Here is a 20,836-nt window from a genome sequence, read left to right on the forward strand (position 1 = left end):
CCTCGCTCCTCCTGTGCCAGGGCACATCTTCACTTTTCTAACGGGCAGCAGTCGTGCCAGGCTCAAAGCGCGGAGATTAGCAGACTCCTGGGGATTTCCCATTCAGGTAATAGACCCCACGCTCCTCCCATCTCCCCGAAACCACACTGCTGGCAACCACAACGTACTACTATAACATGAAAAAGCCAAGTGTCCGGTTGTGGACGTCATTATTTAGGCTTCTTTTCAACGGAAATTTTGGTGAAATATGATGAAGTATTAATGTAACTAATTGCTAAGGTGTTCACAGAGAGGAACCGGAGCCCTAACACAGCTACGTACTGCTGGTGTCACCTGCTCTTTGGCATCAGGTGTGAGAAAGCAGAAGTGATATCTTGGGCCTGAGAAGTTACCTCTGCAAATTGTGTCCTCAAAAAAGAACACAAAACAGTGCCCAGGCAGAAACATCATTATTCCCTCTGCACGAGTCAGGGTGTGCAAGGAGAAGAAGCTGTTTCAGCCGTGGTCTTGCACTGTAGTCTGGCATGTGGCTGAGATTACTGCATCAGTGAGGTTTCTTCTACTGAACCTTTGATTGGGATGTTTAGTTAAATAGAATTGAAAGCCATGCAGTGCATTTACTTCCTAATCTTCACTGTTAGAAAGCTTTTAACTCTCTGGTCCATTGATAAGAGTTTTGCCTTTTGGGACACACTCAAAACTTCTTATTACTAAGATGATGAAATATATTGACTCTTGATAGGATGTTTGGTTCCACCTGCTGTCTGATTTGGGAAGCTCCTTCTTGTATTGATCAGCACTTGGACCTTGATCTGTCTTCATGATGTCCACTGACTTTGCTTCCATCTGCTGTGTAAGTTGACACTTTCATTGTTTTATTGATCTGATGATTGAGACTTGTATTTGGTAATAAAGTAAGTCTGTGCTTAATCCTACTTAGGATACTAGATAAATCTCAAAAACTTTAGCATTATTCAAACTAGGAGCTGCTTTACCTAAATAAGAGTTAATGCTGCTCAGTGTTGATGTGGCACTATTACACTGCATTGTGTTCATATTACATGTTACAGGAATAGATGTAGAAAAATAGAAATTTGGAGGGAGAATTTTGTTTATTTTTTTTACAACACATTTTGTTCCAGATAGAGAACCAAGCCAAACAAAAAAAAACCCCAAAAACCCCCAACACCCAAAACCAACCCAACAACCCACCCAAAACCAGACAAAAAAAAAAAAAAAAAACCAAAAACAAAAACAAAAAAACCCAAACCAAAACAACCACCCCAAGACTCTGAAACAAGCCCAACTCTGAATTTGACCATTAACCAGACACTGATGGGAGGAAAAAAGCAGCTCTCTTTATGCTGAATATCCTAGCGAAACCATCCAAGAACAGTGCATTCTTAGATAAAGAAAAGCCAGAAACCATTGCCAAGATTGATGGAATCTCAAGTTATCTGCTACATGCACACTGATACTGTATGCTGCAGCTGCCCAACTTCAAGCTCCTATTTTAACTTGCAGCATATTAAAAAAAAATAATGTGCCTGAGAGTGCACATCACTTAAGAGAAAAATAAGAACAGATGTATAGAAATATAGGGACATAACTAAAATCATGACATATCAGACAGAATTATTTAAATTAATGAACCATTTGTTGTAAGTTTCTTGCTAGCAAAGTTTATGCAGCAATTCCTTTAAAAGGAACAGGGCTGATCTCAGTTCCAGTTAAATACCATTAAACAGCATTAGCTACGCTCCCAAACAGGTTTTCCTCTCCATGCTAGAAACAATTTTACTCCCTGAAACCATTCTGTTAACAACACCTGTGATATAGGTTGATAAAGCAGTTCTAAGCTAAAGCTCTCTTCTTATTACTTGAAGAAGACATTGTGATTCAGGTAACTTTCATAGCCCTGCAACTCAGAGTAGTTTAAATAGTTTGAGTTTTGTGGTTTGTTTGTTTGTTTTTAATAACCAGTGTAAATCTGTTAGAGGTGAAGCAAAATCAGCTCTAATACATGTCAGCATTCTTACTTCCCTGTTTCCAGTAAGCTATGAAATGAAGTGTACCTTTCCTAGGTTCCCCATGATGTGTTCTTCCTCAGCTCAATATGTGTGGACTGTTGCTGCCAAGCTGGTTTTGGTCCTCAAATTCTCTCAGTGTTCATTTGGAAGTATTCCACAGGAATTCTTTACTCTAACTTACCTGCTTGACAATTTATATTCAAACTATGACTGCATGAAAGTTTTCAGAAGTTTGCAAATATGTCAATGCCTAATTAACATTATTTGTGAGCAAATTCCCAAAGCTTCTGACCACGTGGAACTGTTGCTGGCTTTTGTTTGACCTGCAAGGACTGAGTATTTCTGAAGTAGAGATGAGGTATTTTAGACTTTCAGTTTACTGAGAAATGGTGATAAATAAGTAAAACCACCTGCAAGTTGGATCTTTCTTGTAAAATCTGATTTCTAACTCCCACGTGAGAATTTGAGAGACTTCAGTAACCTACTATAGGATCGCATGACAAACGGCTTATAACAACAGTAGCAGACATAGAGAGAAGTTTTTGCCCTCTGTTCCAATGACCTTCTGGAATATGTATATTTCTCTAAGTAAAGAAAGGTAAGCTTAAGTGTGTCTTATGAGGACAGAAGGAATTCAAGCCTTCTGGAAAGAGATTATATATATAAGACTATCATGTGCCATTTACATAGGCAAGCTCTATCATACCTGCCTTTTTCTCACAGCTGGTATAACTACTCCCTCTTATTCTTTTTCTTACCTGCTCCCACCTCCTCCCCCAAATAGTACTTTAACTTAGCCTTCAAGGACAAAGAAATGAACGATGAAATGCTGTAATCTCACTCCTTTTACTGACTAGTGCTTACCTTTGCCAAGAAAACACAAACCCTCCATAAACTGTAGAGGTCAAATAGGTCAAACACAGCCTTAAAGGTGGCAGTAGGTGTTCTATTAAGCCTTTGTTAGGGTGAATCTGTTTGGAGTACAAAGAGAGCACCTGACCTGGGAATGCCCTGAATTACCTCTGGTCCTCTGATCTAAAGCACAGAAGTCCATCAGAAAGACAGGCTTTTTTGTTTGGTTGTTTTTATTTCTACCTCTGTCATATTTCTGTTTAAGTAGCATCTTGTGTTTTTCTGGATGGGCATCTTCATCCAGCAAAGTGTGACGAGAAAGACGTTTGCATCAGCCATTTTATTAATGTTCCTAGGGAAATGATGGGGTTCCCAACATTGGGCACTTGCAATATCAGGCTGGGCAGGGTGCTGGGCCATCTTGTCTAGATTGTACGTTTGCCAGGAAAGGTTGGACTAGATGCTATTTGAGGTCCCTTCCAACCCGATTCTATGACTTTGTGATGATGCCTTGTGCTGTGCCCCAAACCCTCCAAGCAATGTGCTGAATGGAGACTTTCTAGGCCAAGTTTCAAGTTTTCCCAAGCAGTCGTGCCTCAGAGGCTAGGCTCCAGAACTGTGCAGTGCCTTCACACCGTAAGCTGAACTGCAGCAATCCGAGGTCGGAGCCTGTGACATTCCATGGACCCTTCCGTTTTACTTGTCGCGGCTTCCCGGCCAGGCGCCGCGGACTGACAGCGGCCCCGCTGCGCGCCTTGCTGAGCCGGCGCGGCACGGCGCTGACGCGGCTGGGCGCGGGGAAGCCCGGCCGAGGGACGCCGCTCCCGGCCGCCGCCGCTGCCAGCAGGTGCGCGGGAGGCGGGGCTCGCGACCCGCTGCACGAGACCCGGAGCCCCGGGCGGGCGCCGAGCGGCGCTGGGCGTTGGGCGCCGCGGGGCGGGGCCTCCCCGGGCCGTGGGTGTGGAGTGGCGCATGGTGCCCGGGCGGCGGAGGGTGAGTGGCGGGAGACCGGGGGACATTGAGACGGGCAGACGGTAACTGGGGGGGGGGGGGGGGGGGGGGGCACGGGGGCACGGCACCGGTCCGGATGGCTCCGTACTGGCTGCCGCGGCATGGAGAGGTCTTCTGCCCGCTGCACCTCGGGGCCGTGCCGGTGGGAGCTCCGAGAGTCGGGCTGTGCATACGCGGACCCTTCGGTGCTCAGCACCGGCGGGATAATGCTAACGGGTATTTGGCAGCGTACACGAGCGGCGTGTGCTCTTTGTTCAAGTGCTTTATTCACCGGCCGCCAGTAACGTCTCCTGCGAACTGAGGGTCGGTCGGGCTAAACTGACATCCTCATCCTTGGCTTTCAGACTGGCAGTCCTGCAGTGCCAGAGCGCTCTGTATTTTGTGCCCTAACACACAAATGTAAGCGGTGTTAGTTAGCTGGCTATGGATAGGAGCTAGTTTTTGTCTCTTGCGCGGTTGGTAGAATTGCTGCAGTCTTCTAGGTGCCGAGTCTTAACTGGTGCTGGAACCGTGAGAATCCATGCGATCCTAGAGTGAGTACACAGTGGTGATGCGAGTCTTGTAAAAGAAGCAAATCGGATCCATAACCTGTAGTAGAAAGAAAAGACACCCACTGTGTTATTTATTTCATGGCTGCTTTGCTGGTACACCTCACATCTTAAGAGCTCGGTCTTAGGAACAGCTGTCTGGAGGAGTAAAGCCTTAATCACTGAATGACTTCCATGGATTTCCAGTGATAACTATCCTGGTGCAAGTGGGAGTGGCTCATGTAAGGGCAGGTGTTTTCTTCAAGGTAACAAGCTGTAGTTAGGGTATGAGCACGGAGTATCCAAGAGCCCCAGCAAGTCACCTCCAGTTGTTTCCATGGTCTAGTCCAACGGCTTTCTTGGAAATGTTATTCAAAATATCCCTTTCCCCTTCCAGCCATTGTACTGTGTCATTGCACCACATCCTCCAGAGATCTCTGTGAGTGGACTCTTTGCCTAAACCCACACAATTATCAGAGCTTGTCTGATGGAGGTTTGCATTTTATTAATTTCAGACCTGGTGCAGCAGATTAGAGAACTGGAAGGAAATAGCATGGTACACATATTCTGAACCACTTGGCATTACAATCACTGTAGTTCTTTTACGCTTCATGTTCTCATTCTGGTATTTGGTGGAAATTGAAGGAGGTTACAAGTAACTTGAAGTATAATGTTAGGATCCTTTAATACAGAAAGGCAAGTTTGGTGACATTATCCTCTATGAACAGCTTCAGGGCTGTGAGTTTTGTATTTCTTTTTCTTTCATAGAATATAATAAATTAGAATTAGGACTCCAGTACCTTTATAGATACATTATAAGATGGACATGGAATCACTTTTTGCACTGTTTGGTTGAGTTGTTTCTAGTTTGGACGTATGCTATATAATGTACAGACCAGTACATTGCTAGTGCCTCAGGCCAGTTCCTGGAGAACATTGCACCTGAAGAGTTACACTGACTTTGTAAAATTGCTTCTGTTTCCAAACAATGCTGGTAGATGATTTAATCTCAAAATCCACAGAGTTAGACTTCTCCAGTCTGAGCTCCTACATAGTCATAAAAAAATGCAGCCCTATTGCATAGGTGAATGTAAGGTTTGCAAGGACTCCAGAACTGTCCAGCCCAACAAATACTTTGGGTCCATATCTGCAGAATTCAAAGTTGACTTGGTTCTTACTCACTGTAGTATAAGAAAGTACAAAGTGCTTCTTACCTTGGACTTTATAACTGACTCTAGTATAATGTGTGTATATATGCAGCTCTGTGTGCATGTAAGTGCTTTTTCTGCTATGTGAAACCAAGCTACTTGGATGTTACAAGAAGCAAAAGCAAGCTCTTCCACTTTTTTAGGTTGTTGTGTTTCCATCAAAGATTTGATGGAAGTTTTCTGAAAATGAAACATCACAGATTCCTGTGACCACAAAGATGGAGATATGCCTGGTACACATTTGATGACTAAAAACTCTTTGTCCTTTGCAACCCACAGTACAGATATTTGGCTGTATTCAGACATTTGGGAAGTAGATGTCCTTTTAGACCTCTTTTTAGTCTTTCCAGGAGCCAGTAAGTACAGGCTTAACCAGAAAAGATATTTTACAAATTAGGAATTTTTACTGGCATTGGCTTCTGTTTCAAAGTTAGTATCTGTCTCCACTTGAAATATGTCTGAAGTTTACAGGTCAGAGGAGTTGCTGCAGACACATGCACAGCTATGGTTTCACCAGACAAAGATGTAGGACAGCCAAAGAAGAAATGAGAGGATGTACTTGATCCAAAGACCTGCTCTTAATATAGACCCATTTATTTAGATTCTAAATAAATTTATTTAGAGTTCCATGATTACTTAGAATATTTCACAAGAAGGTACTAGCAGCAAGTGCAGATATTGACATAATGTATACACATTAGGAGAAGGGGTAAGATGTTATTCAGTCTTGAACAGCTGTGAGAATGGGCATTCAGTGAACGATACCTTGTGTACCTGAGAGTCTACTGCTTTTGATACCAACAAAAACATCTTCAATCATTACTGCTTAATCTCTTCTAAAATTCACTTGGACTTGATGATCTGTGAGGTCTCTTCCAACCTTGGTGATACTGTGATACTGATACTGTGATACTGTGAAATGCTTATTGTATCTGATACACTTGAAGTGTGTTAGAGATTCATTTTTTCTTTGAACTCTCTATAAATATAGAAAGAAAGTACATATTTGTTTAGCAAACTGAGGAGTTGATCTTTTGGTTTATTTTGTTGTTGTTTGTTTGTTTGTTTGTTTTTTCCTGAGGATTTTCAGTAATCCTTGTGTGGACAGTGTATGGTGTGGTTGATCTCAATATCTTTAGTTATGTAACATAAACATCAAGCTGTGCAGTAAGCCAAACAGGGGACAGAGCTGTGTGACTGCAGTCCCTGTTGTACATCAGCCTGCAAGCCTCGGCTGTGATAGGAAGTGCTGAATTTAGTGGAAAGACTGTAATTGATTTGAATGAACTTTGGATATGTCCCAAACTCAAGAACTGGTGGCTTGACTTGATTGGAATGCCACCAGCATCGTGTTGAATCGTGTACACAGATACATATGCATCCTCTTAAAGTTTAAAATAGCTTTCAAAGGAATGCCAGCCCCACAAGCATAGATGTTATTTGAATTCCATCAGTTTCTTCTAAATAAATTGAAATACACCGTATGAGATTTTGTTGCTTGACATTGGGTTTAGTGGAAATGAAGTCCTGCCCCCTCATCAGTCCTTCAGATGAGTTTCTGTGCTAATCTGTCTGTCTGATGAAAGTCAATATATTATGTAGTTTGAGCATAAAGATTGATTTTCCTCCATCGTGGAGGTTTATCTCCTATCTGTGGTTGACAGGTTACATGTGCAATGGAAGGAGTGCTACAGGTTGACACTTGAAACCAGTTCTTTGGCGAGCAGCAGACACAGAGATTAGCAGCTGATGTTATTAACAAGGATTGTTTTTAACTGCTGTTCCTCCCTCACTCCTGCTGACTGTTGCAGTCCCCCCCCACCCCCCCATAAATCCCAAGAGATCTTGTCAGGTCATAGCTCGCACAGCCAAGCACTGTGCAAGACTGAACATTCTTCTGACAAACCAAAACCAGGCAAAACTTCCGAGATACATACTCAGCCACAAAGCTTGGAAGTAGGATCTTTAATGATTCAGAAACTGAAAATAAAGAGAGGACCAAATCTTGTTTGCAATATACCCACTTGTTTGAACCATCAGATAGTTTTGCTGACTTAGGAATGCTGAATTCGGTGTGGCTGCACTACTCTAAGCTTTTAAAACTCTAGGAAGTAATGAAGATCTTGTTTCACAGCTTCCTTTTTAAATTGCTGCTTAAAAGCCTCTGGGGGAAAATGGAAGTTAGTGCACATACCTATTTTGCTTACAACTTTGACGCCCTCTTTAGAGCTAATCTCAGCAGAATGGTATGTCAAGGAGTTACACAGCCTGTCCTGCTTTCACTGCTGTTCTTTGACTTTTCATCTGCTGTTCCAGCCTTTTATTCTTTCTGCTGAACATGCATTTCTTAAATTTAACTGATTTTTACTAGTAAGAAGAGACTGCCACCATTCATGTTATTGCTAGAATTCTCCAGAAAATATTTCAGTAGCTTACAGTAAAGTGTGTTCTTTCTCCTAGTTTACACTTTACAAGACATTGTTCTATTCCACTGGGTTACCTGGGAAGGATACCTGCCAGCCCTTAAGGGGTTAACGTTGCTGTAGTTTGCCAGGTTCTTTGCCAGTTTTTGGTTTTTAGAATGCCAAGACCATACCATGCTGTCTGGGGACGTTTGTCTCACTTGGATCAATCCAGCGCCTTTTCTCAGATCTGGTGTTGACTTGCTGCAGACAACAGGGATCTAAGGTTTTTCCTCACAATGTCAGGATAAATATTAGTCGCTATAGTTGAAGAAACAGTTCATAGAATAATACAATAGTTTGAATTGGAAAGGACCTTTAAAAGACATCTAGTCTAATCTCCCTCCAATGAACAGGGACATATTTACCTAGATAAGGTTGCTCAGGGCCCTGTCCAACCTGGCCTTGAATTCTAGGCATGTGGAATCCACCACCTTTCTAGGTAGCCTGTGCCAGTGCTTCACCACCCTCATTGTAAAATACATCTTCCTTGTATATAGTCTAAATCACTCCTCTTTTAGTTTAAAACCATAACCTCTTGTCCTGGTGCAAAAGGCCTTGATAAAAATCCTGCCTCCATCTTTTTTGTAGACTCCTTTTAAGTACTGGAAGGCCACAATAAGGTCTCCCTGGAGCCTTCTCCAAGCTGAACACCCGCAACTTCATGAGCCTGTATTTGTAGGAGAGGTGTTGCAGCCCTCTCCTCATTTTTGTGGCCTCCTCTGGGCCCATCCCAGCAGGTTCCTGTCCTTCTTGTATTCCTAGGCACTGGTAATGGCAGGTGGGGGAAAGTTTAGAGACTCCTTCTCTCCTCTTTACCTTCTGGTGTTTCATATGATACATTTCATTATCTCAGCAGGGGGAAGTGAAAGGGTGAGGGGAAGAAAATAGGAGAGCTAGGCTGCATGGTTTACTTGACACTTGAAAAATGGCCCAAGAGTTTCTCTATGAACTTAAACTATAGACCTGTGATGTAATTAACCCGGGAACATGCTACAGGCAGGGAGTGTGTATGAATGATGCTTGTTTGTTTTGTTGCTCTTTCAGTCTGTATATATTCAAGTCTTCCAGCAGTGATTTAACACTTCCCAGGAAGCCTGTGGATTGATATAATTGACTCTTTAAATCTTATCTTATTAGAAAAAAAAAAGAGAGATGGCCACACAGTGTCAGAGAAAGTGGCATAAAAAAACCTCCTGTGCATTAGGAGATGAAACTTATCTGGAGATGCTGTTTCAGAATTGCCTTGTGTACAATACTAAGGAGAATTCTTTCCAAAATCCTTTGTTTCTTCTTTGCAGATATATTTACAGTTGCATAAAGCTTTAATTTTCCAAAGATTTTGGTGCTTTTAAAGAGGTGTAGCTTGCAGCTATTCCACATTGGAGTCAATTTCAAACCCCCAATGCAATGTATTTATGTGCTCTTAGAACAGAAGAATATTACACCTATTGTTAACTACCAGCATGTACTTGAACTTTTTTTTTTAAATGCTTGTTTTCTTTATGTTATTCATACATTATTGCTTTGTTGCTGCTGTGCTGACTGAAGAGTGGATTTAATTACAGTTAAACTCCTAAAGCAGTGGGTTCTGCAATAATTTATGTCTCATTGCACAAGAAAGTACATTAAAATGTTAAGTTTCTTACAATCAGCTTAAAGCAAGAACTCTGAGTCATGGAAAGACTATCAGTTATCTCAGAAATTCTTGCTTCAGTTGATTCATCAAGGTGTAGGCTATACAGAAGGTTTTATGTTATCTTTATAGTGTGAAATAGGGTAAAATCATGTTAAATAGAGGAAAGAAATGGATCAAAGTAGCCATTATTGTTACGATGAGTCTGAAGAAGGTATTTTATAAACAATACCCCCAGAGCTTTTGTCAATTTGGTTAGAAGGGGAAATGAAATGCAGCAATTTATGTGTTCTTATTCTCATTTTTCTTCTGCTCTACTGGCCCTCAAACTATGGCCATTCCCAATGCTCATAATTTTGCAGTTATAGGAGGGATAAAACCACTCACTGAATAGGACTTAGTTTTTTATTCTACCGTACATTAAACAGCATCAGCACACTTGTGTACCCTCATTTCCCCCAAAGGACAACAGCTCAGATTTTGAACAAGTTTTCATTTTGGTGGTGTATGGCTGGACTATGGTGTCATTTGGTAGTGTGTATGGGGCTCCCAAAGGCTTTTCCTTTGAATCCTATTTGTTATCATAGCATTATATTTAACAGTTATGTATGAATTCATGGTGAGAGAACTTTGCACAAACTGGGGAAAAAAATCCAGAAGTCTTATCAAATATTAATGTTTGTATTTGGTTGTAGCTGCCTTTGTGAAGTATTCTCATCTGCTATAAAAAATATTACAGTATAGGTGTTGTGTAATCAAGAAAACAGTGCAAATCCATCTTGTAACTTAGCTCACAAACCTTCAGTTGCTTTTAAATACTATCTAATCTTATACACATTATGTATAAATAGTCCTCAGTGCACAAAGGACTTGCTTAGTATTTTCATGACAAAGGGAACTCTCTGAGTGCAGAACAAGCATAGCTCATCTGTAGACTTCACACTGGCTTATCTCCAGGCAATATATTGAGTTCCTTGAAGACTAAGTTAATACCATGTCATACAGTGTCAGTTATATTATCCTCTATGTTATAGCCAAAGGAAATGTTTCAGGAGAGGATCCAAGTTTGTGTTCTTGCATAGGTGCTGATAAAACTTGCAGAAGGAGTAGGTGACTTTTCAGCTGCACGGCACATGGTGGTAACTGCTGCTTTTCCTGTTCAGACCTGCAGTGTTGGCTGACATTTCACTGCACGGAAACAACCTAGATGGAAGCAGCCACTAAGTAGCAAAAATTCTATACACAAAGCCAATACCAGTAGATCTCAATTATATTCTGTAAAAGGCTAGCAGGAGTGGATGATATGATGAGGGATGGTAGACAGACCCAACAGCTCAATTCATTACTTAAGTGCATGTCCAGCTCTGTGGCTGCGCTGTTTCAAATAGGAAGGACTAAGAGATCCAGTTTAAGCATGTGATTATGTGACTTAGTGACACAGAACTGTAATTTATTCAATGGTTTTAGGTAAAATTCTTCTGCAATTAACTTATTTCCTGCCTCTGGATATTTATTAGATATTTTCCCTTCCCATTATGATGGGAACAGATCCAGCATACTTAAGAGACAATTGGGAACACACTGGAGTATTTAAAAATTCCTAGAACTGGAGTCTGAGTAATGCATTGGGCTGCCCTGTAAGGACTCTGCTGTGCTAGGGGTCTGTTCTGGTGAAATTAGCTCAGCATGAGGTATTTTTTTATTATGTGGTGATTTTAAAACTGTGGACAGGCTGGGCCAAATCATGCACTGTAGTCACTGATTTATAATTTAACTCAGTGTTTTGATGCCAGTGATCCTGTAGGAGTTCTCATGGCTGAAGTCTGGTTAGTAAACTTAAAAGTTATCTTGGATATTTATAGGGTGCCTATTCTTGTAGGGTCTTCCTGGATGTTCTTACTGAGAGAAAGAGGATGGGGAAAGACTGTAAAACATTTACAGTTCCAGACACCAGGGATTTTGGGTTCATTTGCAACTTATGGATTCTTGAATAGTCATGGCATTGCTCTGCCTCTGTTCTCCCAGCTGTATCTGCAGTAGGGAGTCATACTATATTCTGTGCAGGACAGAGATGTGGTGCCTGTGATTAGTCTTGCAGATATCGAGTGTTAGAAGCAAATTTACTATTTTCCAACACTTTCTGCTTATTTTGCAGTATGTGGAATGAACCAGGTGCTCTGTTTTTGCTTTTAAACAGAGGAAAGCTAGCAAAGAAAGCACAATGTTACCATTGCCTCCTAATTTGAGTTAAATGTCAAGACTATACACTTTTGACTTATTTTTCTGATCATTTCCCCTTGGAACAATAAAGCCTGCAGGCAGGACATTCTGGGACCTCACTGCCCTTCTCTGAAGGTTAATGGTCACTTTATCTTTAGTCTTGTGTTTGCAGGCACTGGAGTCAGACAGCCTTTTCCCCAGAGCGGCGCTTCTGTGATTTCCCATATTATTACTTCAGCCAACAGCCAGTCAGATGGTATCAGAGATGACCTTCACTTTTTAATTTTTATTTCAGTCACAGTTGAAATTCAGGATGTTGATGATTTTAGAAATATTATTCCAGACGTGCAAGTCCCTGGTTCTCCTCTTGCTTGTACCTGTACAAACAAATCAGGAGTCATTCTGTTGAAGAGGTGGGCCTACAGAGTGCAGAGCTAATATACATGGGAAGTCATTAAACTTGATTGCTAGTGGCAATTAGTCATTAGTGGCAATGTTGGTCTCATCTGTCTCCAAGGGAGCCCGTTGAGAGTGTTGCAAGGACATCGACCGAATCTGTCCCTAGAGGGGAATTTGCAAAGCATGGGGTGTAGAAAACTCAATTCATTGTTCACATCATCTCAGGGTATTTGTTTAGACTCAGTAACTGTTACCTCTGGTGTTTGACATCTAGACTAGGCATTGGTCCATGTGCTTGCAGCTACATACTGTGTTCTCACATTTCTCTCCAGATGGTTTTGTATATCGGTGCCTTCCTGGACAGCAAGAAGGAAAAGTTGTGTTGTTGGAACTTAGTATTTTTTAACATGGTATTTTCTTAAGTCAGGATGTGTAGAAATAGAGCTCCTTTGTTCAGCTTCTGCACTAGCCCCCTTTAGACAAAAGGACCACAGTTTCCCAGTATATAAAATACTGAGCATGCTAGTATTTTTACAGGAAATACCAAGCTCTTCCACTGTGTCAAAAATAATCTGCTTTTCATTCAGACTCATTAAAATCTTAGGGTTTGGATTTATGATCTTGGATGAGAAAACAGATACGTGAGAAGGCAGCAGGTCATGGCTAGCATTGTCTGTGTACAGAGGGCTGCTGTTGCTTTATAAATAAATGACATATTTATTTGCAAATCGATTCTTACAGATTTGTAAAATATCAAACAAACACTTCCATCTGTTTCTCTGTGAGGTTTGTTTGGCAATTGATGTTTTCTGACACTGAGAGCTGAGGTTACATCTATCATCATATTGCAAATCTAAGGGAAATTACCTTTTGAATGACACATGGGCTGACCTTCATCTCCAGATAATTTGGGAAGCATTCACGTTAGACTGTAGGGACACGAAGGACAGATTTAGCATGGCAGTATCTTTTGGGCCATATTTTAGAATTCAGTAATGCAGTGGATACCCCTTACTGAAATTTATCTCACTTCCTCTGAGGTGAAGATAGTGTGTTTTTGGTAAACTTCAAAAAACAATTCAGACTCAGAATTACTAAACAGTGGAATCAAAGAGATTATATGTATTGCTGCTTTCTTTGAAATATTCCTTTTATTGAAGGAGCTTGAAGGGAGTTCTCTTAACAGTGAATAACAAGAACAAAAATCCCCCAAATCCCATACATTGTACACAAAGCATAAAACCAGTTGTAATTAGAGCTATATACAGCAATTGGACTCCAGAGCAAGTACCATGGCAAATTCTTTGGGCTTATATGCATGATTGAAAAGCTGATATAATGCATATTTAGAGGCTCCTGGCTACACTCTCTACTTTCAGTTCTGAGATAGGCTCTAACCTGCATTTTCCTCCTAATATTAATCACAGATGGATGGATGAACTCCACAAGGCAGAAATCCTCTTATCTCCACTTCTTTGTTTTCTGCAGAGTACTGTGTTTGTTTCCAGCCCTGCTTGTTTAAAGCTCTGATACTGCAGCTTTTGAAAGTAATGCATGTTTAGCTGTTTCTTTAGTATTGAAGAGTTTTCACTAAAGATTTCTAAACCAGGCTAATGTGCCAGCCTGAAAATCACTTTTGTAAGAAAGCTGAATCCAGTTTTGCTTCTGGAAGGTGGTTCCTGTGAGTGACATTTATGTTTGCACTCAGATAAATATCCACATGCCAAATGCTGAGAAAATTGTGGTATGGGAAGAGGGACTTGCAATGCTGTGGTTAGATTTCTGTATGGGATTTATTCCAGACTGTAGTGGAAGGAGTGCTTTACATGCAGTTCAGTGGGAACAGCACTTTTTTATAAGCACTTGAGCAAGATGAAGTGCAGCATAAAATCTATCCTGAAAATTATCAATTAGCCTGGGTTTCTTTGCTCAGTGGTAATGACAACCAGAACAGGAAGCTGGACTTGAATTCTGCAGGATTCGTCCCAGATACCTCATTTGATGTCCAGACACTGACTGGGTTACTTTATCAGAGTTAAATGGATAGAAAATGTCAGTTGCTTGAGGGTATGCAGCCCTCCCCTAAAAGGAGAGGAGGGTCTGTGCAGCTGCAGAACTTCAGTTGTGCTATGGCCCATGGTACTGCAGGAGGGCACATGATGCTCAGCCTGACAGTCACTGGGAAAAGTGGAAAGAAGCAGAATGTCCAAAACGTGAAAAGCATTGCTGGGGATACAAATGCAACACACATGCAAGAAATGCACAGAATCTTCATTATGTGCCATCCAGGTGTGGATAGATCAGTATATGACAGCTCACCCCATCGCAGTGGCTACAGGGCAGCTGCAAACTGCATTTGAGGCAGTATTTTTCACAACAACAAAACTTACCGTGGGAATGCAGTCCATATGTGACTTTGTTAGAGTGGCTAGGAGGGAGGGAAGTAGATTGGATTTTGGTAGAGGCTGAAGGCTAAAACTGGAGGCCAAAGCCTGCCTTGTTAACAAGAAGTCAGTTCAGAAACACCAAAATACATAGGAAATCAGAAATGCTACATTCTGTCAGTTTGCTGTAGGATTTCTACTCGTACCCCTACGACTTTTTGATAGAAACAGTTTCCAAACTGTCTGACATCTGATCCCTGCTGCTTTGTACTATGTATGTGTCCTGGCTGCATGCAAGCCAGTTTGGGATGGACATTTTTTGAGGTGTGAGGTGTCGGAGAGCTGGGGAGGCAAGGACATGGTTAACCCTTACAGATCTAGGTGCAGGAAGCTGCCAGAAAAGCAACATATGTTGGACATGAGGTGTATTTTGAGTTGCTGGTTGTGTGTAGCTCCTAACACCTCTGCTGGGCTGCTGGCATATACCCCAATGTCTGTCTGTGTGTATTGGAAGTGAGTGTGGAAATGTGCCAGTGTGTTTTAATTCTTTCAGTTTCCCCCAGTGGATTGTTGGTTGATTACTTACACGGAGGAGGCCTTTTTTGCAATGACACATGCAGAAGTGCCTGTGAAACAAATAACTTGCTGATTTTGGGAGCTATATTTTGCTGCAAGCATTTCTCAGTGATTGGGTTGCTGGGCCTTGCTCAGACTTGCCTCTCTTGTTCCCTTAGCAGAAGTTAATAAACTTAGCAGGCAGTGGGAGCTCTGCTGTCAGTATGACTGCGGGAGGGCAGCTAGCCACCTGGGCTGCTCGTTCTGCCTGCAGACTCAGAAGATGAAGAGAGGTGGATTTGGATGTGTAAGTGATCACAGAGGAGTGGTGCAGTGTTGGGCTGCTGAGGGAAAGCAGTGAGTTTGAAGAAATCATCAGGGAAGGCCATAATTTTCAGATGAATGTGGGCCTCGACTGGGCTATTTCAGCCAAGCCACAAACTTTAGAGGAAATCCAGATCTGATGCAACTTCCAGGTGTTTTGACTTGCTGTCTTCCCTATCTTTAAAGAACTGTCTTTATTTTGCCAGAGTCTGTATTCTGTGGTTATTTGGTGTTCATCTGCTTTCCAGGCTTAAAAGAGCTGTGATTAATTAACTGGCAGTAGAACAGCATATTCACTTTACCACTTAACAAATGAAGAGCTAATGTCAGCACTGCGAGTGTTTGGCTGTCAGACCTGGGGCACAGAACATAACTGCTTGCTTGCAGTGATTTACCTGTGGATGTAGAGTTATGATGAAAGGGACTGTTTGCAAAGGCCTGTAGTGATAAGGTATGGGGCAATGGTTTTAAAATAAAGAAGAGTAGAACTAGATTGGACATTAGGAGGAAGTTTTTTACCATGAAGGTGGTGGAACACTGGAACAGGTTGCCCAGGGAGGTATTGAGGCCCTGTCATTGGAGATGTTCAAGATTAGGCTCAAAAGGGCTCTGGACAGCCTGATCTAATAGAGGATGTCCCTGGTCACTGCAGGGGGGCGTTAGACTAAATGACCTGTGGAGGTCTGTTCCAACCCCTTCTGTGATTTCAGATTTGTACCCAAACAGCTCAATGCGTAGCCATTTGGAGCTGTGCTAGTCACAAAGAAGCAGAATGCTGGATAATAAATGCTATCATGAAGTGGCTTGAAGACTGATATGAAGATAGAGATTGAAAAGAGATTAAATCCTGGATTGAGGTAATTATTTTTAATGACTGTTTACTAGTCTGTGCTTCTTGGAAAGTAAAGGGGTTTCTGGATGGTGCAATGTGTGTTGCTAAACTGCCAGTTCCTGGGAACAGAGCTATGGTTGACCTAAATGGAACCCAACAGATGAAGAGTTATATGTTCAAATAAGCAACTTTAAGACAAAAATACATGAAAGAAAAGAAAATAATTGAGGGGAAAATATTCTGAAGACAATCCATCTGAGGAGGTTAGGAGACAGGGAATCTGCTTCATGTTTGCAAAAAATCTCATCTTTTGAAGCTTGTAGGCTGTATTCTACACCAGTTGAAGTCATTAAATTCTTTGAAAGCCATTCAAGGTTGCACCCTTCCACTGGATTTAGGGACTGGACCTTCCTGCTAGAAGGCCATATAACCTTTCTTGCTTTAAGATAAAAAAGTGAATTTCTGATGAGGTCTTCTTCATTTCTTACTCTAAAGATTACTGTTGGCATCATTTTCTGAACTAAATGCCAGGCAGATTTCAGATGTGGTTCTACATCCAGGGTTTTGTATGTTAAGCCAGTCAGAAAGTTTCTCCAGTCATGTCTAGAAGTTCTTTCTTGGTGGTTGTTACCCAGTAGCTGGAGCTTTGATTTTTACTTTGCCCCCCCACCATGTGCTTTCTCTGCTGGGTTGAGACTGGGTGGTCTCTAGCTGTCATTTTTCTGGTAGAATTAGGAGTTCAGCACAAAGTCACTGTGACAAATGCAGTAGTTCAGGACAACGCTGAGGCTCACTTGGTTAAAACTCCAGCTAGTGTTGCTGTATTTTTGCTTCTTTGCAAGGGAGAGAAAGTGTATCTGCATGAGGTCAGGTTTGATTTGAAATTCTGCAGATGGCATTGAAGTTGGCATCTTGTAGAGACCTACTCTTTCCTGCTAAGTGGGAAACTAGACTAAAATGTGGTTTGTTTCCTGTTTGTGATGACCCTTGCACTTGTTGTTATTTATTCTTTCTGTCACAGTTTTACTTTGTGTAGGGGGGTTTATAGAAAATAGACCAATGGAGTTGTCTGTCCATAGATTTCAAAGTTCTCCACATTACAAAACTGGGACTCCTCACTAGAGGGACACTTCTCAAATTTCATGTCTGTCTTATGAAGAAGATGATACAATAAAGTCTTTCCCCCCTAGTATTCCAGAAGAATGCTCCACCTTAGATCTTGTCTTGCTGTTCAATGCTTTTAAAAGAAACTCACATAGGAATACTTAGAAGAGCCTCTTTTTACTGGCTTGCCAGGCCCAAGTATTCAAATATCACAGTATCACACAGTATCACAGTATCATCAGGGTTGGAAGAGACATCACAGATCATCAAGTCCAACCCTTTACCACAGAGCTCAAGGCTAGACCATGGCACCAAATGCCACGTCCAGTCCTGCCTTGAACTGCCCCAGGGACGGCGACTCCACCACCTCCCCGGGCAGCCCATTCCAGTGTCCAATGACTCTCTCAGTGAAGAACTTTCTCCTCACCTCCAGCCTAAATCTCCCCTGGTGCAGCCTGAGGCTGTGTCCTCTCGTTCTGGCGCTGGCCACCTGAGAGAAACGAGCAACCTCCTCCTGGCCACAACCTCTGCTCAGGTAGTTGTAGACAGCAATAAGGTCTGCCCTGAGCCTCCTCTTCTCCAGGCTAACCAATCCCAGCTCCCTCAGCCTCTCCTCGTAGGGCTGTGCTCGAGGTCTCTCACCAGCCTCATTGCCCTTCTCTGGACACGCTCAAGCATTTCAATGTCCCTCCTAAACTGGGGGGCCCAGAACTGAACACAGTACTCAAGGTGTGGTCTAACCAGTGCAGAGTACTAAATATTATGTACTAAGTGAGAAATACAAATAAATGTGGGTTTCTTCTGATCTTTTAGCCATGAATGTAAATCTTTCCTTTGCAAATACAAGAGTTATGAACTTACTACATTTAAATATGCATGCATTTTTTAGGGCAAGAGCTGAGATTCTTACAGGAACAGGCTAACACTTTGTTGTGTGCAGGCAATGCAAGCAATGTCTCACCTCATCTCTGCTTTTACCTCAGCAGAGGTCATTAGCAGCCACAATTCAGATTCATTTTCGTGACTTTAATTCAGTATAATATCAGAAATGTCTGCAGCTATGTTGTCCCCAGGGCTTGTGTTACCTCTGTGACTGAAACTGCTTGAGGTTATTCCCAGTAATACTGGGGAATACCATTTCCCTCCTCCCACATCCAGCTAGGATTTCCTTAGTTGTGGTAGAGAGCAGCAACTGTTGGTGTATTGTCAGAGGACATCCCCAGGCAGTGCTTTTCTCATATGAGTGGGCTGGCTACTTTCAAACTTGAGCTTTTTGCCTGACCTTGCAGTATTGCAGGGGTGTATTTTTTTTCCTGTCAATGTGCAGGATAGCTTGTTAGAATAGATTGTGATTTACAGTCAGATGGAATAATGCCTGTTCTGGAAGGTCCTGTGCACCCTTTATGTGCTGGAGAATGACTGCAGTTTTTAGTGTTTGTTTCAAAGATGCTGCAAGTAATTTTTTAGCCTTTTTCTGTCATAAAAATAACAATAACAGTCTCCTCAGGGCTTCTTCACTTCATAATTACAGACAAGCCTCTCATTAGTCTCATAGGGAGACAGAATCAAATGCCATATGGTATTTTACACTTAGGATGCTGTGCTTACGAAGAGCTGGAAGGAGACAGGAAAAGGGGGAGTTAACAATTCATAACCATTTATGGAGCAGGCACAGCCCTCCTTGGACCCAGTTCAGCAGAGTCTGAGGGCCTCAGATCAGGAACTTTATCTGGCTAGTAATTGCATCGGCATGCTGGCTTTCTTGTGTGCGTGTGTGGGCACTTGGTGAGCAGGATACAAAGCTGCAGAATCTTTGTGCTGGCATCCACACACAAGGATGAATTAAATGCACACACGCCTCCCAGGAAGGACTATGGCTGGATTCTACGGTTGCCTGAAAAGTAAAACGTAAGTGCCATGCTGAGCCCTCCCCTCCACCTTCCTAAAGTGAGCTAAGTCTGGTGGGTATTCTGAAATTCTGTCTGTGTTGTATTTAAGCAGCAGCACTAAACAAAATGCTTATGCCTTGAGGTGCCGTGCTGAGGACAAAAGTGCAAAAAATCAGTCCTGCATGAAATACCAAATCAGTGAAAGTTGCTCTTTATTTCTCTTCCTTCAGAAGTGTATAAACACGAAATATTGAAAAATGAATTAAGAAACTTTTCCTAATTACAGCAAGAGGAAAAATGTCTCCTTCCTTATTGATTAGATGTGTTGTTCATATATTAACACCTAAAAATGAGAAACCCAGAAGGACACTGGCTTATAAAAAATGTTTAGCTAGAAACCTGCCAGTAAATGCTCTTTGAGAGCTTGATGTGCTCAGTTTTTATATAAGCAACCTGAGATTTGTTTCTGTAATTGCTCCCTGTGGAGAGATTTTGTTGTATTTAAAATAGATACATTTTATTGTTTCACTGACATATTCTGTTGCAACAGATTATAAAGGAAGAATAGGACAATGCATGTTAGTATTTATGCTTTAAGCACCATGAAGATACATTCTGCTTTTCCTTTGACACTCTTCTTGCTAAGGAATGAAACAAAATTTTCTGCTGCAAAAACTGAGCAGTGGGTTTTGAGAATGTTTTGCATCAGCAGACTGTAGAGGGCTCTATTCTTGCACACAGTGTGGAATTACAGAAAGTGAAAATGAACAGTGAAAGGCAAGCAGTCTTGTATCTTGAGGTTTAAGATGTAAATGTTGGTGGATGCGTGAGTAAGTCCTGGTTGGCAAAGCAGGTAAAGTACTTCAGAAACAAAACTGGTGATTCTCTCTTTCTCCTTTCACTCTCCTAAAGGTTGTATCCCTCTTACTAACAGTTTGTCTCACATTACTCTGGTGGAAATGTGCATTTTCAAAGGTACACAATTCCTGTTAGATTTCAGTTAGCATTTCTGACCCACAATGAGTCTTTTTGTACTTTGACATTTTTAAGTGTCTATGAGAGGGAATTAATATTTGGAAAATAACTCTGCCTTACATAAAGGGGAAGTAGGATGTGATTGAAGATAGCAAAAGGGCTAAGAGTGGGTCCCAATGAAGACAAGAAGACTGGCACTTGAACTGACCAAAAGAACCCCAGTTTACATTATTTGCTTTATGCTGAGTTATTTTTCCCCCAAACCTGCATCATCTAATGCAGTTAAACTTGGAAGCCAGAAAGAGTCCCTAAAGGCTGGGCAGATGAAGCTTCTTTCCCAGGGCATATGATCTCTTCTTTCTTGTTGGATCTCCTTCTGATTTGTGAGGAACAGGGTTTTTTTTATTCCTTCAAGATTTTCTTTCTTG

General features: G+C 41.7%; 1 protein-coding gene across 1 annotated transcript in view; it reads left to right on the forward strand.

Moving 5' to 3' along the window:
• The first annotated feature begins 19,326 nt into the window (after positions 1-19,326).
• KIAA1210 (KIAA1210 ortholog) overlaps positions 19,327-20,836 on the forward strand; it is a 42,349-nt gene continuing 40,839 nt past the window's right edge. Inside the window, exon 1 of the mRNA XM_064158925.1 lies at positions 19,327-19,452. Coding sequence (XP_064014995.1) covers positions 19,391-19,452 — 62 coding nt within the window. The 5' untranslated portion in view covers positions 19,327-19,390. The remainder of the gene's footprint in view (positions 19,453-20,836) is intronic.

This window comes from Pogoniulus pusillus, chromosome 19 (genome assembly GCF_015220805.1).
Source record: "Pogoniulus pusillus isolate bPogPus1 chromosome 19, bPogPus1.pri, whole genome shotgun sequence".
NCBI classification, from domain to species: Eukaryota; Metazoa; Chordata; class Aves; order Piciformes; family Lybiidae; genus Pogoniulus; species Pogoniulus pusillus.